Source organism: Lycium barbarum, chromosome 9 (assembly GCF_019175385.1).
Source record: "Lycium barbarum isolate Lr01 chromosome 9, ASM1917538v2, whole genome shotgun sequence".
Taxonomy (NCBI): Eukaryota; Viridiplantae; Streptophyta; class Magnoliopsida; order Solanales; family Solanaceae; genus Lycium; species Lycium barbarum.
This window is the reverse complement of record NC_083345.1, coordinates 110,762,715-110,779,592: the sequence shown is the minus strand read 5'-3', so window position 1 is coordinate 110,779,592 and position 16,878 is coordinate 110,762,715. Positions and strand designations below refer to the sequence as shown.

General features: G+C 33.9%; 1 protein-coding gene, 1 long non-coding RNA gene and 1 pseudogene across 2 annotated transcripts; 2 read left to right on the top strand and 1 right to left on the bottom strand.

Moving 5' to 3' along the window:
* Positions 1 to 6,184: 6,184 nt before the first annotated feature.
* LOC132612161 (uncharacterized) lies at positions 6,185 to 7,475 on the top strand. The gene is made up of 3 exons (XM_060326484.1): positions 6,185 to 6,707; positions 6,814 to 7,221; positions 7,339 to 7,475. The coding sequence occupies exons 1-3, from the start codon at positions 6,185 to 6,187 to the stop codon at positions 7,473 to 7,475; spliced, it is 1,068 nt and encodes a 355-aa protein (XP_060182467.1).
* A 2,079-nt stretch (positions 7,476 to 9,554) lies between these two features.
* LOC132609406 (patatin-17-like) lies at positions 9,555 to 14,601 on the top strand (annotated as a pseudogene).
* A 933-nt stretch (positions 14,602 to 15,534) lies between these two features.
* Positions 15,535 to 16,238, bottom strand: LOC132611440 (uncharacterized). The gene is made up of 2 exons (XR_009571649.1): positions 16,079 to 16,238; positions 15,535 to 15,933 (listed from the first exon to the last, which is right to left on the bottom strand). It is a non-coding gene; the product is annotated as an uncharacterized LOC132611440 (long non-coding RNA).
* Positions 16,239 to 16,878: the final 640 nt, after the last annotated feature.

The following is a 16,878-nucleotide window of genomic DNA, read 5'->3' as shown; positions in this document are numbered from 1 at the left end:
AGGCTATCACTGAACATATCAACCAAAAACATATACACAACCCACATGTATGTCTACAGACCTCTAGGAACAACAAACAAATCATAAGAAGGGACAGGGCCCCGTCATACCCCTGAATAACATACATATGTGCAACAGAAGAGTCTGTACCCAAAATATAGGCTTCGGACAAGGGAGCACTCCAAGATAACAGAATAGGATCCTAAGCGGGCGGATCAACAAATTGATCGTCTATACCTGCGTGGCATGAAACGCAGCCCCCGAAGAAAGGGGGTCAGTTCGGAAAATGTACTAAATATGTAAAGCACGGAACGTAGTAAACAAAGTCATAACTGAAGCAGAAGGTACAGAAAATGAACGGAATATCCAGAATAGCAAAATGCTGATTGTAAAGCATAAATAGTGCATGCAGAAAACATATGTCATATCTGGTCCCATTACGGGACTGGGTAAACAGAACGTGGTCGCCACCCCGACACTGGCGCCACAACACAGCATAACTCCAGAGTAGGGAATAACTCCGTAACATATCATATCATATCAGAATGTGCACATGTCAAACATATCAGATGGCCATATCATATCATATCATCATATATCAGAATATGTGTACATGGCACAGCATACCCCACAACCCATGTACATGTATACCTGCCCCCTCACATCGAAGCGTGGCGAACAATGCAGTGGAATACGCGTGATAACATATCCTGGCCCGGGCTCAGTGAAGGAAACATTGAGGCATCCACGAATGGAGTAGTGAGAAACTAATGCAATATAAAATATAACACATTTACGGAGACTCAATAGCATAATTCAGATGACAAACCATATAAAGAAACTAAACGGTAATCATAGCGTATGCCTTACGGATGTCACAATGGTTTATGTCAAAATAAGTTTTCTGAAATCGTTTTCATGTTTCAAAATACGTTGTGGGACTTACGAAATACTTCAAACAACTGTCGTATAGTAGTTAGAAAAGTAGCCAAGAGTTTCCTTTGAATTCCACTTCAAAATAAGTCAAACGGAACAAATCAGAAAAATTCGGGAATAGTGGGCCCACCTGGGATCAAATGAGGTTGCGTACATAATTTACGTATGTTACACTTCATAACATCACTTATGAGAGTTTTAAAGTAGTCGGGTCCTATTTGTGTAAGTTCTAGATGTTTAGGCGATTTTTCCAACTATTCATAACATATTCAATTCAATTCTACTGAATGAAAAAGGGCAAATTTAGGTGCGGATTTCTAAGAGTAGAGTCGTCCCCGAGGCTCGTATCCAAACCGATCACACCTAAGACATGCCAAGAGAAGGAAAGGTAAAGCTTTACATACCTTATTCGCTCCTTACGCTTCTCCAAATTCAAATCCCGTTTCGTCCAAAAATCTACAATTGGTCATATTTACCAAATATTAATCATAAGGCTTTAAGAATTTAATCATAACCAATTCTTGTCTACAGAAATTTGGGCAGCATCTCCCCTATATATATAACATCCCCGAGATTTAACTCGACTCAAATATCAACAACCATATCAACAACAATACCAATAATCATCAACAATCGATTAGAAACGCATTCTATCATAAATTGTCTTCTTTTCCAAATAGTGCAACAACTTCCAATTCAACTTTGCACTTTCAAATCAATATCAACATTTCCACATTCATACACTAATTTAAGATCACTCAAACATAAGCCAAGAATATTCCAAGCCATATATCCAATATTCAACAATTCCATCAATTCCATATTCCACCCAAAGTTCCTACATATGCAACAAAACCATCACAACACATTTTCTACTTACAAATTCATAACCAACAACAATAATCCACACTTTAACAACTTCATTTCCATAATATCATAAGATCATACTAAAATGACATAATCTTCTACAATCAACTTCAATGCCAAATTAAACCATTTAGCCTTCATTTACATTATAAGGATCACAACAACACAACTAACATATTAAACAACATTAGTTCATTTCCATTTTTCTCTTCCACACCACACGGCTCCATACCCAATTTACAACTTCAACCAAATTCATTCAACTTTCACTTCCAATATGAATTCCACCATACCCACAACTAGAATACAACATAAAATTCAACTCATCTTATCTATATAACATTACACACACACAACTACATATATATACACACACCCACTTTGCAAACTTCCATATTTTCATAAATTCTACTCATTTCTACATACTACAACATAAACAAACCTTCATAACATAATAAAAAGGAATTAATTCTTACCTTTTTCTCCCAACTTCTTCACTTGACTAAGTTGTTAAATTGGTGAAACAAGCTCCCTATCTTCCAAAATAACTACACCAAATTGTAGAGGACCCTTGAATTAGTAGGAATACTATAAGAAAATAATTTTTGGAGGAAGATTTCAAAAGGGCAAAAATTGAAGGGCATGGCCGAATATGGCCTTGTCTTTGCTCTTCTTGTTCTTGTTTTTCTCCTTGTCTTATTTTCTTGAAGTTTCTAAGGATAATGATCCTTATATTAATTTGGCACATGGAAAACTTATTAATTTTGTGGGCTTGGGCCATAAGATGGCCGGCCACCCCTCTCTTTTGGGGCTTGATTTCCTCTTTTTTTTTTTTTTTGGGCCTAACCCGGTTGGTCCCGAGTTGGGCCTAGCCCACTGACCTTTCTACCTTAAAACGTCCATATCTCCTTGTACCGACGTCACCTGGGAACCCACGACCTATGGTTGGAAAGCTAATTCAATTATCTACAACTTTTATTTCTTGGTATTTTTCCAAATGCCAAACTTTTAATGCCGTTTTTGCCTCTCAAAGTCAGGTCACCCGAAAACGTTTTCTTAAAAATATTCGTTTGGAGGGCTTCCACTTTGATTTGGCCCAAGGGTCCTTCATGAGTTGTGTTTAACTTTACATATGTGATTCATATAACTTGTCACATGTTCCAAAAAAAAAATCTTGACGTGTGGGCCCCACCTCATCTTACAATTAATCCGACGTTCAAAAATACGGGATATAACACTGTGGGAATTAGAACTAGACTACTGTAGATGATTTCCTAGACTACCTATAAATCTGCTGTAATCTTTAAGTTGTCCTTTGAGATAGCAACCTATGTTAGGGGTGTTATGGTTTCATAATTATTCGCGTTGGTGATTAATAAAAAAGGTAGTTACCCAAAAAAAAAAAAAAAAAAAAAAAAACTTGCCATACATATTTTTTTAGGCTGAGTATCATGTGAATATACACATTTTGGTCAGGCAATATTGTTGTTTCCTCTTGCAGCTGCAGATGGAAATTAGAAATTATAGATTGGCCGGATTTAGTTCCATGTACACTATGAATCCTGTATTTATTAGGGAAAAAGCTTGAATATGCCTTCGAACAATTAGAAAAGGTCCATTCATGCCACTCATTACCATTTTGGGTCATATATGCCATTACTCACTAATATAACTCTACTACTATCAGATTTTGCCACGTGACATTATCTAAACCCTTCATTTTACGAGTGATATATATATATATATATATGTGTGTGTGTGTGTGACATAATTGAGCCTTTTCCCATTCCTATATATATCTCCATCTTTTCTAATTTTATGTAACAAGTTTATAAGGTGAAGTTTGTCACTTATACTAATAACATTATTATTTTACATGGAAAAACTATACTCTCTTACTTAATGGGATTATGAATCCAATCTTATTCTACACCTTCACAATTTTTACGTACTTTTTGGCTCTTTAACATGATTTAAAAAACACATAGCATTTATTTAAGAAAAAATGGGATAGATAAAGATAGTACACTAACGAGGTGTAGATGGGTATGGAAAGTTACCCATCCGACCAAAAAAAATAAATGATTAGATTTTATCCAATTAAAAAAAAAAAGATTGGAGTTTTAAGGTTTGGGACTTGCTCCAAGTGTATATCGAGTTGTTCTGAAAATGATAAGTGTAAAGCATAGTGTTTGTAACATGCTAACATACGTAAGATGCGGCAATAAACTTAGTGCAAGCGATAAGGGAGCTTAAAATATTTAAAATATACAAAATAAAATGCCTCAGGACCTTAACGGTGTTTACACGAAAAATCGGTATAGTTGAATTTTTGTTCGTGATCAAGGACATATGAATCAATGTAATCGAAATTATGAAACAACAAGTAATAATTAACAAGACAATCCAAAGTAAAGCTTAGCTAGATCTGTAGTCTGGGCCATATAGAAGCTTTGAGCTAGAGTCTGCAGGCGATGAATCGCTATAACCTCAACGAATTAAGCAAGAAAGAGAGAATGCTAAGAATAATATGAATATTTTGTATTGTTGTGTAATGTTTCAGATGCCCCTTACAATGAAATGAAAAACTCTATTTATGCTTTAGCTGTGGGGTACAAGTTCCATTAATCATGCCCCCTTAATTACCAATATTAATGTTGCAATAAAAGGTAATCAAAAGGTGATAAAGGCTAATAAAGGCCGGAAGAATCTTGGGGGGTCTTCTGTATCGGTTGTGCATTGAATGGTGTTTGAACGGTGAGTTGGCACCCTCCTCCAGAACTTCGTATGTTTTACCGGAGCCCCTCGCTTGCTGACTCGAATCTGACCTGTCACCGTCACCACGTGTCATCTTTTGATACGTCCAGTTAGTGTCTATGGATTTTGCCTTATACAAACAAAAGCCATTCGTCAAATAGCCCTTGTGTGGGATAAGACAAAATATTATCAGTATTGCGATAGTATAGTTATGCGTTGCACAACACCTGGGCAAGTCCAGCTTATTCTGGCTCTATGGTTGTGCTCCGCACAACAGTTGAGAGAAATTACAGGTTTGTCTAGTAATCCTTGTGCGATATATGAGGTGCTTCTAGGACCCAAAAAGTCGCAGAATATAAGAACACGTTATTCTAGAAAGATAAAATACTTTGGTTCTTCAATGTTTTTGAGAGCTTCGAAAGAGAAAAAACACCTAGACCATCGCCATAACCCAATAATATTGGTGTGAACTCAACTCAATTAACATGAAATTTACAAGGATTAACATGAGAAAATCACATATTTTCATCCAATCTTCAATAACTTAAGGAGGGAAGGAAACCTAAGGTTTCTTCAAGGAGGTAAACCTCAACTCCCTCCTTTCCAGTTTCCATACGATAAGTGTCGGCTCAATGGGGAGGCAACTAAGGCAATCCCCAAAATTGAGGGCCCCAAAATTATTGTCTTATATAATATTATATATCATAAAAAATGTTATTAATAAAAGATATTAATTTTTTTAAAACGTGATATAGGTTTTCAAATAAATAACTCAAATTTCATAAAAAACATGTATATATAAAAATGACTAATTGGATGACGATATTGATAAAAAAGTTTTAAAAAAAGGCTTCTGTAGTATTTTTTTTATTTTTAGAATTGATTATTTTAATTTTAAGTACACAATCGTTAACGAAAAAAATTATTTTATTAATAAACTTAAGGCCTCTTCTCATGGTTTGTCTTTAGGCCACGAATTACGTTGAGCCGCCCCTGCATATGATCCAAGAACAAGTATAGAGCGTGTTAAACATTTGCATTAGTTAATTAATATACGCACTGGACAAATCTTAAGAAGTTGAAAAGTTGGATTATCTTTATATTGAGACTGAAAAATGGCTATTTTCTCTCTTTTCTCTCTTCAACATAACGACTTTCTAAACACCTGCGTTTGAGTCTCACGCTCCCGACCATGGGGCCACCGATGGGCGTCCCGTCGGCGCGTGGAGATGATATTATTGATGCCCCAACTGTGGCGACTTCGAACCCTCAAGCAATTGAAAAAGTAGGTATCTCTTATACCACTTCGGTAACGGATCCCTCCAACTCCTCTGTTAATCAAACCCACTGTGAACAACCTGCAATAGCAAGGAGAACAAACCATAATGGGATGCATACGGTGATCTTCAAATCTAGGGAATTTTATGGCAAGATGGCGTGTCAATGTAGGAGAACACTAGTGGGCAGATTCATCAAGACTTGATCCCAAATTGATGTTTTCCGCTCTAGATTCTCTGAAAAATTTTCGCTAAAAGGAAATGTCAAGATAGGTGTATTCGACAATTTCAATGTGTTATTGAACTTCACTTGTGAGGAAGACTTCAGTACGGTGCAATATAAGAGGATGATCGAGATTGATGATCTTCAAATGTGGCTCCAAAAATGGACTCCGAATTTTAAACACGATGAAGATTTACCAACTGTCCTAGTCTGGGCTCTACTTCCAGGTTTATCGTTTCACTTGCATAACTGGCATTATATTAAACAAATTATAAGTGATGCTGGTATTCCTCTTGAACTGGACTTAGCAACTAAAAATCTTAATAGACCTAGCATGGCAAAGGTTCGAATTGAAATCGATATCCTAAAGCCTTTGATTGATAATGTTTGGATTGGGGATGAAGATGAGGACTCTCCTCTCAAAGGATTTGTCCAGAGAATTAAATATGAAAATATTACCAAATATTGCAAACATTGTCGGAGGTTGGGACACAATTTAGCAAATTGTAGGGTGCTTGAAAAGAGGATGCAGGAAGAAAAAAAGGAAGTTGAGAGGGAAAATGAACACAACAACAGACAAATGGAGGCTGAACCTATGAAAAATGAACCCAAAAAACAAGTCTCCATTCCACAAAAGAATGAAAGAGGTAGAGATGCTAAGAAAAAACCAGAATGTTCCCAAAACTAACACAAGGGGACAAAGTGAACCGCCAAAAATTGTTTACAAACCTACAAGATCTTTGTTTGGTAAAGACAAACCTATGCCTACTAATGAAAACGTAGTCTCTAAGGAGAGGGATGTTAATGAAACCAATAATTTTGACAAAGAAGATCATGTGATCAACATTGATGATACCAAGGAAAAAGAAAACAACGATATTGATTATACCATGATCAACAATAATCTCAAAGAGATGGATGATATAAATGATCAGGGGATTACCGTGGAACATGTTGAGATTGTCCAGGACACTAATATCAAGTCCAAATGTGTTAACCAAAATGAGACAGCGAATGATGATGATAATGCTCAGATAATAGCTAATGAAATTAATGACAATGAGCCTAAATCTCAGATACATGTATTTCTTATCAAAGATCATAATGAACTGCAGGTTGACATATTTGGTGATGATTGGCAAGAAGTCAAAGGAAGGAAAGGTAGATGAAGCAAGAATACTCAAGCAAAATCCCATGAGAACAAACAAGAAAGAAAGAAAAAAAAAACACAGAAACCTTCAGAGCCTGTCATTCCTATGATTCAGAACAACTTTGAAGAATTGAGTAAGGAGAAAGAAACTGACAATCAGGACTTGGGAAAGGTGAAAGATCAAAATGATAAGGTTCAAGATCATGATAAGGAATCCAGTGATGAATGGGTAGATGGTAGCTCCTCAGAAGGAGAAGAGTCATAAGATTCATCAGATTAGGAAGTGGAAAATCGTATACAGACAGTAGTGGGATCCAGTGCCAAAAATCCCAATCTTCAAAAAAATCCCAAAGATATCAAGCAAGGAAAACAGTCTCATAAGAAAAGCCAATCAATCAGAGAAGCTCCTATCACAAGAGGCCAAAAGCTAAATTTACAAAAATCATCCTCTTCTGTTCTTAATGATTAATATTCTCAATTGGAACATTAGAGGAATGAAATCTCAAGCCTCCACTGAAAGGCTAAAACACATGATTTTACAACATAGAATTTCTTTGGTAGTTAAAAGTGAACATGGGTTAAAATCAGACGACAAAGAAGATATACTAAAAAGACATAAAAGTATAGTATGATTTGGTCAAGTGACCTACATATATATCTTTTGTTTCATGGTACCCTACTCCAGTCCCCTTATGAAACCATCGTTATTGGGTTAGCGTAAAAACTAATATATAAAGCATAAAAACCTATTGAGAGAATAATCTCCCCCTAAACGAGACTCTTTAATAACTACATTGTGGATGCTATTGTGTTTTTTAGTCGTGGGAAGGAAGTCTTCAATTTATAGATGTCCAAAAATTTTCCTCCAAGAAAAGAGTTACTCAAATATGGAAGATTTATATTTTCCTTTTGGACAAAGTAAAATCAATTATGGTAAACTCTTTGCCTTCCTTTAAGAAAAGGTAAAATCCAAATATGATGAGCAAATCAGGGCAAAATCCTAACAGTCATCACCATTGCGTCCCATCAGTGATCACCTTGATCCAGCCCTGAGGAGGTTGAGTCCATTTCACAACAATGATCTCAATAATAGGAGTAAGTGAAAGAATTTGGTCACATATACTATACCATTGCCAGTGAAAGAATTTGGTCACATATACTATTCCATTGCCAGTGACAGTCAAAGTTCTCATAGTTTTAGAGATGGCCCATCTCACATGGTGCATAACCTGATGTTTAGCTCGAGCAAAAGAGATACTAGTGTGCCCATAACAAGCAGAACATCTTGCTTTCCAAATTACCCAAAAAATAACAATAGGAGTAATCTTTCAAATAATCTGATGAATGCTATTCTTAGGTTTTATTGACCACCATCTAGAAAGCATAAGCATGGTAGAGATAGGACTTCAAATAAATCCCAGGGGAGCACTGAAAATTTTCCAAAGGCCACTTGCAAGTTCTCCAATCATGAATGTATCGTGTATGGTTTCAACTTCTGGAATTCTACAACAGTGGCATATTGAATCAGGATCTATTCCAAGTTTGCTCAGGGCCTCATCAAAAGGTAGTTTCTTCTTTAAAAGTTTCCAGACCAGGAATGACCTCTTAAAGGGAAGATATTTTATGATTTGATGGAACTTTCTTGGTTTTTATGGTTAATTTTTTCCCACTGTTTCAGTCAATTCTAACAAATATAGCTTCGTAAATATTTGATGGAGATTAAAAGTGTTATTTTTTATTTTTTGACAAACTTAAAGGACCAAAACAGTTTAATGCATACTTAAGGAACTATTTTGAACCTATTCTCAAACATATGGGACCATTTTTATCATTTTCTCAAAACTTTACAACACCCGATCGCGATTTCACCATGAGAAGTATGTTTAGGAATTGTTATTGAAGTGAAAAGGAATGAAAATATGAGGTGGATCCACAATGGAGCACTTGCCAAAGAGAAGAGTGTCTCAAGATAAAACTTCCCAAAAAGTTGGATTATCGTAATTTCATAACACCTTTGACTGTTTACGTGATTATGAGCTGGCTTGGATTAGCTTATAAGTTGCTTATAAGCTGTTTTCAGCTTTTTTGAATGTTTGGCTGGCCAACTTAAAGTTATTTTGTGCTTAAAATAAGCTCAAAAAAATAATTGGGTCCGTTTGACTTAGCTTATCTAAAGCAGCTTATAAGCCAAAAAAAAAAATAAGTTGAACTACCCCAACTTATTTTTTTTTTAGCTTATAAGTTGCTTAAAATAAGCCCATCCAAACAAGTCTCTATATAACCTGCTTGTTAGATGATGCTCAAGGTACCAAGAAAAGCTTAACACTAGAAAAGTTTATCTGAAATGTCAACTTTTGGATTTTTTTTTATTTTGCTTTTTTTTGGTAGGGGCATCCCCTGTGGTGGGAGAATTAGTGACAGTTCTTAGTATTGATGGAGGTGGCATGAAAGGAATTATCCCGGCTACTGTTCTTGCTTTTCTTGAAGGTCAACTCCAGGTATATATGTAATGTATATATACGTAATTTTTTAGGTATGTGAGGCATCACTATTTTTCTACACTTGAATCGTATTATTTCAGTGCTTATTGTGTTGGATTCGAACTAATAAAGTGACAATTGATAGTAGCAAATCTTGATCAATGATAAATCAGACAAAAAAAAAAAAACTAAGAGAGGCATAATCTTTAATATCGTTTGATCGATTGACCTACATATAATAAAACTAATACAAAAGATAACATAAAATTATGGAGAAAATAATATCTTCTCTAAACAAAACTCTTTTAATACATTCTGGATACTATTGTTGTTGTGTGAGAAGGAAGGATCTTCAATTTATAGGAATCAAATATTTCCTCCAAAAAAGTGATTATCCAAATATAAATCAAAATTTATATTATTATTTTTTTTAAAAAAAAGTAAAATTAAATCAATTAGATAAACTCTTTGCCGTTCCTTCTAGAAAAAAAAAAATCCAAATATAATAAGAAAAAATCAGGGCAAACCTTAACTTATTGCTAGTCAATAATTTTACTTTGATCATTGGTACTTTGGCAGGTCATCGAGTGATTCAATTAAGTTATCCTTTTCGTAATGCTCTATTTTTTTATTTTTTTTTATTTTAGTTTTTGAGTTAACCTTAAGTCTCGAATGTTTCATGTGAACATAAAAGGTACAAAACGAAACCCCAACCTACATAGGAGAAAAAAAATAATAAATTCAGTTGGTAACTTAAATCGATCTTGTGGGAACGGTAGAGATTTGTTTGGTAAATTTTACACTCTCATTGTTTATAACTTACTTAAAATAAAAATTACAAACTGCATTCTTCTTCCAGGCACTTTAAGGTTAACAGTTCTACTCAAAATTTTGTGTTGGAGCAGCACGTATAAATAGAGCAAATAACTCTTTTTTTCCCCTGGTCCTTCCGATCTGTCCTTGTAAATCTGAAAAAAGACTTTATTGAGTAAGATATGACTTAATTAAACAATTCATAAAAAGAAATATTATATGAAATTAATTACATGTATTATGCATTTTTTTTAACAAGTTGATTCTAAAGACAACAACTCTTTAGGTTGGCTTTCGGCCCAGCCTACTATAAGGGTCTCGTGCCTGAACTATATATAAAAATAGTTCAAAATAACAGAGATCTATTGTGTACTTGAAAATAAAACAATTTGTGAAATACAAGAAATTAAAGCTTAAATGGAATTGAACAAAAAAAGTTCTTTTGTATAAACGTATCTGATTAATGAAGGATTATTTCTGAGTCAGGAATTGGACGGTGTAGATGCAAGGCTTGCAGATTACTTTGACGTGATCGCAGGAACAAGTACAGGTGGCTTATTGGCCACTATGATAACTGCTCCAAATGAGAAGAATCGCCCCTTCTATGCTGCCAAAGTTATTGTACCATTTTACTTCGAGCATGGCCCAAAGATTTTCCCACCTGGGTATAGTTTTATATATTTAACAATTTTATTCTAAGTTTAACTTTTATACTAAGATCACTTAGAATAAAATTGTTATAAGTCAAGTAACCTACCATGACAAGCAAAATATTGTATCGATAATACAAAAAATTACATTCATAGTATAAATATTATACTTATATTTTCAATTGCAGTGCCTATCCCTCCAATTCTAGCCCCTAAATATGATGGAAAATATTTTCACAAAGTTCTGCAAGATAAGTTGGGAGAGACTCGTTTGCATCAGGCTTTAACAGATGTTGTTCTTACAACCTTTGACATCAAGAAAAATCAGCCCATTATATTCAGTAAATCGAAGGTAAGTCTTCCATATATTATGTCAGCTAGATATGCAAGTGCAGATAACGTGTTATTAGTTAGTAAAGTCATAGTTAACTTAATTTTGTCTCAATAAAGTCACTCAATTATGTCTAAGTATTTAGTAAAGTGACTTGACTTAATTTTGTAATCAATAAGTCACTCAACTATGTGTAGTTATTTGGTAAAGTCACTTAGTTTTATATCAATAAAGTCACTCAACTTTTATGTTTTTCTCTTATAAAGTCACTCTAGTTGGATTTATCACTTCCAGTTATTAAAATAAATCTGACTTGGCAAAATAAACTATTTTTTTTATGGTAGCTCTAGACCTGAACGCTACACAAAGAGCTTGTTTGGCCTAGCGGCTAAAAACTACTTATTTTGAGAATTGTTGTTCAAAAAAGTACTTTTTATGAAAAGTAATTTGTGGTTGGTTAATTCATTTAAAAAGTGTTTTTAACTATTTTTAATAAGCAGATTGTGTTTGGCTTGTCTTCTTAAGAAAGTGCTTTTGAGTATCAAATTATGAAAAAGGATAAGTATCAATAAATGTTTACTATCAAGATTTTACAGAGAAAAATTAATTTACATAGCTATTATGAAAGACTTTAATTAAGTTTTGACTTTTAACTAATTAAAATTTAAAAATACATATTAAAATTTTCAATTAATAGAATACATAAATGAATAAAAAATATTAAATATTGATGAAATATCATTACGATGATTTAAATATACTAATAAACTACAACCAAAATAAAATTTAAAATCATTCCGCAAATTAAAAATCAACACAAAAATAAGTAGAATCCTTCATACATCATGAAGATTCTCAATGATTTCATCCCTAATGGATTAATGAGAGATATACTTAGTAAATATGTATTTATGCAGGGATATTTTTGTCTCAAAGAAAATTAATTTCTGCTTCTGCTTTTGCTTTTTCAAGAAGCAGAAATTTTCAGCTTCTTTCCAACCGCAGAAAAATTGCTTCTGCTTCTATTTAAAAACAGTTTTATTAATTGGCCAAAACCTCAAGTATCCAAAAAAAAATGTTTTTTTCTAAAAAAATAAATAAATGTTTTTAGCCTCAGAACCGCTAGGCCAAACAGACTCTAAATAATACAATATCATTTAGATCTGGACCTTCAAAACTAAGTTAAGTGACTTTATTATTATTAAATGAATATACATAGTTGCGTGACTTTATTGATACAAATTAAATTAAGTGACTTTAATGAATAATTGAGTGACAATTAAAGAAATTGATTCCTAATAGCTATTCTGTATTTTGAAACAAATATACAGATAGCAAATTCTCCTTATTTGGATGCTAAGATGTCTGACATAGGCTACGGCACGGCAGCAGCTCCAACTTATTTGCCTCCACATTACTTTGTGACTAATGATGGTCAAGGAAATAAATATGAGTTAAATATTGTTGACGGTGGTATCGCAGCTGGTAATCCGGTACATTCATTAATTCCCTCATATTTATTTAATAATAACTATATTTTTAATAATCACAATGGGTCTTTGATTATCATACCAACAAATATTACGTTTTTCAATCAACATTTTCACTAGTTAATCTTTCTAGCTAGAGAATAAAATATGCTTAGTTATAATACTATTATAGGTATCTGGCAATTTCTTTTGTTAGGAATATCTCAGCTTGTTATTATAGGTATCTGGCAATATTTTCCTTTTTTCACCACAAATTTTTTTTATGTAATATGCATTTAAAATTACGACTACGCTTTAGTTGCTCATTACCAGTTAATACATATTCAGTTAAATTTCTCTAAAATGACATCGTTTATTTTGATACTTATATTTTTGCTACTATAACAAAATGTTATTTTAGAGAACATATAATACAACATAAAACATTCATGTATAGATATACCAATTAGATGCATAGATCCCTGTATAGCTAACTACATTGATCTTCATCACAAATGTAAAGGGATGAGCATGTTCGTTCCCCATTTAGTGCCAAACACCCCCTCCCCCCCCCCCCCCCCCCCAACCTCAAGGAGGATTAAGGGGGAAAAAACATGAATAATTGGTTCCACATAAACTATGATTATTATAGTGAAATGTTATTATAAAGGACAACTGTTATTGAGAGTTTTGACTGTATATATATGATTTGACAGGCCTTAGTTGCCCTTAGCATAGCAACCAACCGTGCGGCGGAAGCGGATCCTCTATCAAGTCAATGAACTACACACAAATGTTGCTGCTCTCATTAGGCACGGGCACTACTGCAGATTTTTATCATACATACACAGCACAAGAAGCAGCTAAATGGGGTGCTCTTAAATGGCTATATCATAATAATTCCAGCCCTTTACTTCAAATGGTATCTAGAGCAAGTGCTGACATGAATGATTATTACATTTCCACTGTCTTTCATGATCTTAATGCTGCAAAGAATTACCTCAGGATTCAAGTAAGGACATCTCGCTCAATAACATTCAATACTCCTAATAATTCGTCGCTTTCAATTTATGTGACATACTTTCTTTTTTCAATTTATCTAAATAATTAATTGTTCGTAATATGTAATACCAGGAAAATGCGCTAATAGGTTCAACTACTGTAATCGATAATGCTACAGAGGCTAATATGAACTTACTGGTACAAGTTGGTCAAAACTTGTTGAAGAAACCAGTTTCCAAAGAGGATCCTGAAACCAATGAGGAAGCTCTAAAGAGGTAAAATACATAAAATCTTTTTAGTTGTAATCAATTAAATTGTAGTTAGATATTAACCTCAAAATGCGTATATTTTATAGGCTCAAAGGGCTCTTGGTATGTTATACACACATGTAGTTTAAAACGACAAGATTCAAAATACAGTAATTCTTTACATTCTGAAACTTTGTAATTTTTCAAATTAAGACATATAATAAATTTGACTGTCAAAATCAAAGTTAATTGCTAAACATTGGGAAGATGTAGAATTTAGGTTTTTAAGTTTTTTCGTAAATCTATTTTATTTCTAATTATAATAATTTATTCTTTGTAGGTTTGCAAAATTGCTCTCAGAAAGGAAGAAACACCGAGCAAACAAAGCCTCTTCATAAATCAGGCTCTCGGGTTTTATTAATACTAACTGTGCTAAAGAATAAGGGTATGCGTTAGCCCCTCAAGTGTTGTGTTATTTTAGAATTATTTAACTTTAATTTTTCAACCTCAAAAATAAAGAGGAGAGGGATAAATTTCAATAGAAATATTCTTCTATGTAATATGGTTGGACTATGTAACCCTTTGGTTGTGTTAAATAAATAAATTATCCTCCTAAGGAAGAGAAGAAATATTCGTGATTCTGTGCGACGGAATTTGAATTTTCTTTTCTAAGCAAATGGTCAAATCCCTCCCTTCCCCGACATATACGTATGACCAGATTACCAACTACACACCTTTTCTACATGGGGTCTTATTATTTTTTTTTTAAAAAAACAAGGTCATTGGGTGTTACCCCACTGACTATTTTAATTAATAAAACAATATGTTAAAAAACATAGGGTCCTATTACCCCCTCCCACGAACCTTTTTAAAATGGAATTGCTACATAAAATGTCAACCTCATCTAGGTGTCTTCACGGTTCGGTGTGGATTAATTTTTGGTTAAAATCAAAACCCAATTAATCAGTTTTGTCATTATTAAAATCAAACCAAACCAAATAAAATAAATATTTGTCGGTTTGATTATTCTCAGTTTGGTTCATTTTTTGATTTTTAACTACACATAAATGGGTATCATTTTCAAACATATCACAAAAAGTCGCATACCAAAATTAACGTGTTTCTAAGATGAAGCAAAAGAAATTTAGGTAAATATTTGAGTAATTGATCCAAGTTCCATCATTAGGTACATTCATCAAATACATTAGCATATTAGGAGTGTATTCCCTATCAAATGCAACATCAGATCAGTAAGAAGGTTTAAGGCATTAAAGGAGTTGTGCCTCAGATTTGATAATCTCATCTTTTATCATTAGGTACTGTAATATTCGTTTGCCTAAAAAATTAGGCTGTTCATTGATTGTTTCAAAATGCTAGTAAAAGAATTCTAAGACTCTTTCAGAAAACGTGCAGCAGATGAGTTCAGATCAGCAGAAGTCAAGCTAACCATTTAAAAAAAAAAATAGTTTTATTGCAGGGGTATCGCAAAAAAAGATACAAATTCTCGAAGAATTGGCGGACAGCTGTCTCTCTCTCCCTCTTCTTTATTTTTCGTTCGCTGCCGCCGCTGATCAACCGGAATCCGGAGACATCAGATCTCGCTGGAATTTCAGCAACACCGCCTTCGTCTCAGTGTCTCTCGTCACTCTCCTGGGGAAATAAGCCCAATTAAATAAGGTCAGGATCTGACCTTATGAAACTCTTATGAGAAAAAGGGAGCCCAAATAGATCTACAAAAGAGGAAAAATGATAAGTAGTAGGAAAACATAAAATGGTGGTAATTTTATGATGGTAGGAAAGTTATAACGATAATTAACGTGAAGCACCCAATTAAAAAATGACACGTATAAGTGAATTAGATTTTAATATTTTCACCTCTCACATGCCTCCAAGAGAGTGAGCACACTCTCTGTGCCACCTCAGCACCTAAGGGTGTGTTTATTCCATTTTTAAAAGTTTCGGGGGGCAATATAGGACCCCTTTATAGATAAAGTGTATAGTTAGTAATCTGGTCATACGTTGGGGTATTTGTCCATTTTCTCTAATAAGAAATGGAGAGGGGCTCCATCCGAGATTGTTACCATTCAAAACCATGACATTTAAGGAGTTTCACAACCTCCAAACTCATAAGACATAGAAGGAGTTCATGTTCCCATCACACAAACAATGAGGGACTCAACACTTCCCGCACGTTCAATACTGACATCTGAAGCGTGAACAGTGTTATAAGATTGGGGGGAGGGGGTCACACAATCTATATGGGATTCAACAGTATGGCATTTTTTTTTCGGATTCTTTCCATTTGTTCATGCTTATTTCGGAACTTTATCTTAGGTTCATTACCTCATCAATAACGTTGTTCTCATCCTTGTGGGGCCTGTATGGATTATGTTAATTAGGTTTCCATATTAGCAAGGATATCTCTTCTATATATAGTAGTGCCCATATATAAGGGTGTCAAATGAGCGAGTTGGGCTGAATTTGAGAAGGTTAAAATAGACTGAGTTAATAATTGGGCGGGTTCATAATCCGCTCAAACATTACCTGGGCTGAAATGGGCTAACAACTAGGTCATAACCTAACCCGCCCAACTCTTACTAAGTTTTAAGTCTTTGTTTATTTTCTTATAATTTGTTTAAGTACTTAATTAAACCTTATTTTCTTCATATTATGGC

Bases quoted from the DNA above. Each gene is read 5' to 3' on its own strand.
- LOC132612161 (XM_060326484.1), top strand. From the start codon at position 6,185: ATGATCGAGATTGATGATCTTCAAATGTGGCTCCAAAAATGGACTCCG. The intron at 6,708-6,813 runs GTAGAGATGCTA...TGTTTGGTAAAG, and splicing joins TCCACAAAAGAATGAAAGAG to ACAAACCTATGCCTACTAAT. The intron at 7,222-7,338 runs GTAGATGAAGCA...ACAACTTTGAAG, and splicing joins AGAAGTCAAAGGAAGGAAAG to AATTGAGTAAGGAGAAAGAA.